The following is a 5,433-nucleotide window of genomic DNA, read 5'->3' on the forward strand; positions in this document are numbered from 1 at the left end:
CACGCCCCATACTTTCGGCTTTCTCTTGGCCCACGCGGGTGATCCAAACCTGCGCTACGGCGTGATTGTCACCGCTGGTGAGCGCAGCTTCAGGGCAGCACACACGGAACATATCAGAAAGTGCCCACCAGCACGAGCGATCGCGGTTACAATAGTCTGACCGTCTTTGAGACGTAAAGAAGGCCAGGGCCTCACGGCGCCGCTGATGGCTGGGCCGCGACCGCCGCCGTGAAGTGGGAGCCTGGGTGCGGCTGACCACCCCCAAACACTCGATTTGAAACACCCCAACCACACTGCAACACCGGCCTAGTGACGCTGCCGCACGTCCTCGCGCTCCTCCTCGTACTCGATCTCGATGTTCCGCCGCCGCCGCCCCGCCGGCTGCCGCCCCCGCGGCTGCTTCGCCGCCGCCGCCTCGCCCGCCGCCCCGCGCTTCCGCTTGCCCGCCGCCGGCGCCGCGGGCCGCCGCCGCGCGGCGGCGCCGCCTTCGTCCCCGTCCTCCTCGTCGCCGCTGCCGCCGCCGCTGCCGCCCGCATCCTCCTCGCTACCGCTCGCCGGCTCCCCCTCCCCGCTGGACCGCTCCTCCATATCGTCGTCGCCGTCGCTGCCGTCCTCCTCGTCCTCCTCGTCGTCCTCCGCCCCCAGATCTTCCAGATCTGAGTCTTCCAGCTGCACGTCGTCCTCGTCGACATACTCAACCTCCTCCTCCTCCTCATCTTCCTGCTCGCCCATTTGTGAGCCAGTCGGTGGTCAAACTTGTCAGCTGAAGCCTGACGATCAAGGCCGATGCGCCGCGCATGCAGTAGCGCAGCCGTGGGGCCAGGCAGCGCTCGCCGGGGGCGGCCCTTGCTGTGGGCCGCGGCCGTTGCTGCTTTGGCTGAACGCCAAGGCTGCGCCACAGCACGCACGAGCTCCAATCAAATGAGAGCTTCCGGCGCGCACACGCATGCGCACACACACGCACACACACACACACACACACACACACACACACACACTCTCTCTCTCTCTCTCTCTCCCTCTCTTTCGTCCACTCTGGCACGTGTGTGCCACGCACCTGTGCCCTGCTTTCAATGCACAATCAGAAGCTCCCCGCTTCCTGCTGACTTCATTTCCAGGCACATCACACGCACACGGACGCAGCACTAACAGCACAACACGCACACCACGTACAGCACGCGCAGCACAAACAGAACGCATGGACTTGCGCAGCACGCACAGCACGCACAGCATGCACATGATGCGAGCGCTTGTTCGCACCTCGTCGTCCCCCTCCACAAACTCCTCGACATCCAGGTCCTCCTCTTCCTCCTCCTCCTGCTCCATCTCCTCCTTGTCAAGCACCTGGGTTATGTGGATAAGAAGTGAGCACAGGATATGCGTTTTTATGTGCATGTGTGTGTGTGTGTGTGTGTGTGTGAGTGTGTGTGTGTGTGTGTGTGAGTGTGTGTGCGCGCGTGCGGGCGCGCGTGCGTGTGTGTGTGTATGTGTGTTTGGGTGGGTGTGGGTGTGCGCATGCGCAACCAAATAAACACATGCGAGCGCGCGCACACACACACACTCTCTCTCTCACTCTCTCTCTCTCTCTCTTCCTCACTCTCTCCCTCTCTATACATACACACATGCACACACTCTCACACACTCACACACACACTCACACACACACACAAACACTCACACACTCACTCTCCCCCTCTCACTCAAAATCCTGATCCACCACGTGTGTGCGTGCGTGCACTGCGGCGCATGCCGGCCCCGTTACGTCCCGCCGCCACCCCTCACACCCGGCCCGCACCTTCTCGTACTGCTTCAGGGGGAAGTTGTAGATGTCCCCGTAGGTGCCCGCCTGCAGCCGCTTCAGCAGCTCAGACTCGATGCTCTTGTCGAGCCGCGCGGCCGTCTCCGCCTTGGCCTCGCGCCGCCTCTCCATCTTCTCGGTCCTGAGGGGCACGATGACGTCATCAGGAGGGGGAGGGGTGTGAAGGTCACGGAGCGGATTGGGGGACGAGGGGGTGGGTGAAGGCACAAGGAGGGGCATTCGCAGCGAGGGCGGCCAGCGGGTGGGCTGGTGTAGGGCAGGGAACGCTGCCGCGGGCAGCCACGGCCGGCGGACAGGCGCAGCGGCCACGGGTCTCTTGCGCCGGCGGGCGGCGCGGGGCGCGGCGTCCCCTTGATGCACGCGCGCGCGCGTGCGTGCGTGCGCACGAGAGCGTGGCTAGCGGCGGCCGCGCACCTCTTGGGCATTGTGACCAGCTTTGGTCGCGCCTTGAGGGCCAGCTTCCGCATCCGAATGAGGTACTGCGTGATCTTGGTCAGCCGCTGCTTGTTCTTGTGCACCAGGAACTTGGGCCAGTACGCCAGGTGCTGGTCCAGCTGTCGCAGGGGCGCGTTTGAAAACGCGGGGGCGGCAGGCGGCGGGGGTCATGGTTTGTTGCGCCAGGCGTGGGAGGTTGGGGAGCTGAGGAGGCCTCCCCGCATCAAGAAGCCTGGACGAATGACTCGACATGATTGATTCTCACGCACAGGATCATTGGGACGCTGGGGCTGGAGGGGTTGCAAGAAGCCAGATACCGGTGGCGACGGCACGCACGCCCCAGCAAAGGGACCACCGCACGCGCGACCAGCCATCAAAAGTGGAGGTCAAACCTAGAACAAAGCGAACGCGTTCAAGCGCGTGCGCGCGCGCATGCGCGCGCGCGCGCGCACACACACACACACACACACACACACACATATGCGCGATCGCACCTGCTCAAGCGCCTGCATGTAGTTCTTCTTGAGCCGGATCTTCTGCCACAGGTGCTTCGGCGTGTGCGCCCGCTCTGCTGTCTTGAGGTACAAGTAGGTGCGCCCCTTGTCCTCCTTTATGGTGGCATAGCGGCTGTTGGCCAAAGGGCAAGAGCTGCGGTTGCAGAGGCCCGTCACATTGTACTCGTTCCTGTGATGATGCGCATGGATGGGGGAGGGCAGGCGCAGCGCCGGAAGGCGGACGGTCGCGGGTGCTCCAGGTCAAGAGCGGCCGTCGGCGCCGCGGGTCAAGGGGTCAAGTGCAAGGGCGCTGGGCAGACGCAGAGACCACGCGTGCGCGCGAGCAGCGGCGGCGCGCCGCTGCAGCTGTGTCCAATCGCCGTGGCGGGGCCCTGCCGCTTTGAGACAGGACCAGCCCCTTGTCCCACAAGGCTGGAGCTGCTGCGTGCTCGCCTGCAGAAGTTCTGCGTCTTGGTCTTCGCCTTGAAGCTGCAATGGTGATGGTTGATCACCTGCCAGATCACCTCGTCGTTGTTCATGTCTGCTGCTGCTGCTGCTGCTACTGCTGTGGGCTCGGGAGGCGCGGCTGCTGATGCGGCAGCAACAAGGAGGCCGCGGCTGCCGCTGTCGCTCTAGAACAGCAACCTAGATGTCCCGCCGCCGCGGGCAATGCTGAGGGTGCAAGTGCCAGTTCTGGTTGGATATTGACGGTCACGGAAATGACAAGCACAGTCGCGCGTGTGCCTCTTTTGCGCCCAGCGCAGCACTTGCTGCCGTCGCCGCCGCCGCCGCCGCCTGCTGCCGGCGCGTGTGCGCCGCAACTCGCCGCGCTCTACAACCGAGCGCAGAAATTCTGATAAAACTTTCGTATGCGTTTGCAAAGCACGCCTGAGCTGCGGCGCAAATCAAGTAGGTCGACTTGGGCGTTCTCCAGGCCGCCGAGAATTACTTGAGCCTGTGTAACGGTCTGGTGCGAGCGCAATTGATACTGCGCACTCTTGGTTTCATGCTACCGGTGGACTGCTCTGATCAAGTGACCCACTGCAGTGTGTCATGTCGTTCAGTCACCGCCGCCCAGCACATGCGTCTTGGTGCCAGGTTGGTGCGGGCTTGCGATGAAAGTGACTGCACCCGTGCTCTATGCGACTTCTGTGATTTCCGCTGTGCTTCAATTGAAAGCACAAGCTCCTATGCTTCGACTGCCACCACCCCGACCTCGTGCCGAGGCGGCCGCTGTGGACTGCCCCTGGCCGCGCCGCCACAGCGGCCCGTTTTTTGTCGGGACAGCCTGGCTCCAGACATGGCCATGGCCCTCAAGACGTAAAGCACCAGCATTGCCCACACGCTGCCCTTCCAAAGGCCCCACTGCTACACGAAGGGAGTCACACAGGACAGGGCGCCTGCCATCACGCCCGCAGGTTCACACAAAACGTTACTTCATGCAATGCGAGCCGCAGGGGTCGCACGAGATGCGATGAGACAGGAAGGAGCAGAGGCGACCGCGCAAGGCAGCAGGTTTGATGTACAGCTACAGTAGACACGTCGGCGTCCCTAGAGGCAAAGCGGGACTGGAATGCGCTGCCGACGCCGCCGACGCTTGGCGTGCCGCGGGCAGGGCCGCGCGTGCCTCGCACGACACCCTCGCCCAAGTGGCGCCCACCGGGCGCGGTGCGCTGCGGCGACCAGCCCCGCTCGCAGCCGCCGGCGGCAATGCGGCCGCGGGCTGGATCGGAGCAGATTATAGCCCGCTGCATGTTTTACCGGAAAATCTTGATCCACGACTCGACCGTCTGCCTGCAGATCGGGCACTCGAGCGGCCGCCCCGCGCCCTTGGCCTGCGCCTCGACGCTCAGGATGCAGCCCTCGCAAAACTCCAGGTGTTTGCAGGGCCGCAGCAGCACCTGCTGTTCCGCCGGGTGGAAGCAGACGGTGCATTCCACCGCCCTCTCTTTCTTCTTCTTGGCCGGCCGCGCGGGCGCTGCTGCTGCGGCGGCGGCAGGGGCCGGCGGCGCCGGCGGCGCGGGGGCGGCCGCCGCTGCGGGCCGCGGGGGTGCTGTGCCCAGCGGCCAGCCGGGCGGAGCGGCGGCGGAGGCGGGCTGCTGTGGCTGCTGTGGCTGCTGCTGCTGCTGCTGCTGCTGCTGCTGATACTGCTGCTGCTGGTACTGCTGGTACTGCTGCTGCTGCTGCTGATACTGCTGCTGCGGATACTGCTGCGGATACTGCTGAAACTGCTGCTGCTGCGGGGCCACACGGAGGTGCTGCGGGAGGTGCATGGCCGCCGCAGACGCCGGCGCCGGCGCGGCCGGCGGCTGCTGCTGCTGCGCCGGCGCGTGGCGCTGCTGCTGCTGAAGAAGCGGCGCGAGGTGGGCAGGGTACACCGGCGCCCCCGTGCCGGCCGGCGGGGCGGCCGGCTGCACGAGAGGGCGACCCATCAGGTGCGGCGGCAGCACGGGCGTCCCCGCGCCCACGGCGACCGGGGCGGCGGTCACGAGTGGCGCGCGGGCGCCCATCATCAGGTGTGGCGGGAGCACAGGCACGCCTGGGGGTGCCGCGGCACGCGGCTGCGGCGGCTGCGCGGGCGCCGGTGCGGCAGCCGCGGGCACCGGCTGGCGCACCAGCGGCGCGGCCGGCGGCTGCACGGCGGCTGCGGCCGGGGCCGAGCGCGGCTGCGGCGCCGCGCGCGGC

The 5,433-nt window shown here is 66.0% G+C and overlaps 1 protein-coding gene across 1 annotated transcript; it reads right to left on the reverse strand.

Annotated features, from left to right (window-relative positions):
• Positions 1 to 306: 306 nt before the first annotated feature.
• Positions 307 to 5,258, reverse strand: MNEG_13361 (putative Protein MAK16; the record flags this gene model as incomplete). The annotated part of the gene is made up of 6 exons (XM_014038167.1): positions 307 to 720; positions 1,261 to 1,344; positions 1,796 to 1,940; positions 2,234 to 2,373; positions 2,749 to 2,938; positions 4,510 to 5,258. 6 exons carry the CDS (start codon positions 5,256 to 5,258, stop codon positions 307 to 309), a joined length of 1,722 nt encoding a protein of 573 aa, XP_013893621.1.
• Positions 5,259 to 5,433: the final 175 nt, after the last annotated feature.

The sequence above is a fragment of the Monoraphidium neglectum genome (genome assembly GCF_000611645.1).
Source record: "Monoraphidium neglectum strain SAG 48.87 unplaced genomic scaffold scaffold03775, whole genome shotgun sequence".
NCBI classification, from domain to species: domain Eukaryota; kingdom Viridiplantae; phylum Chlorophyta; class Chlorophyceae; order Sphaeropleales; family Selenastraceae; genus Monoraphidium; species Monoraphidium neglectum.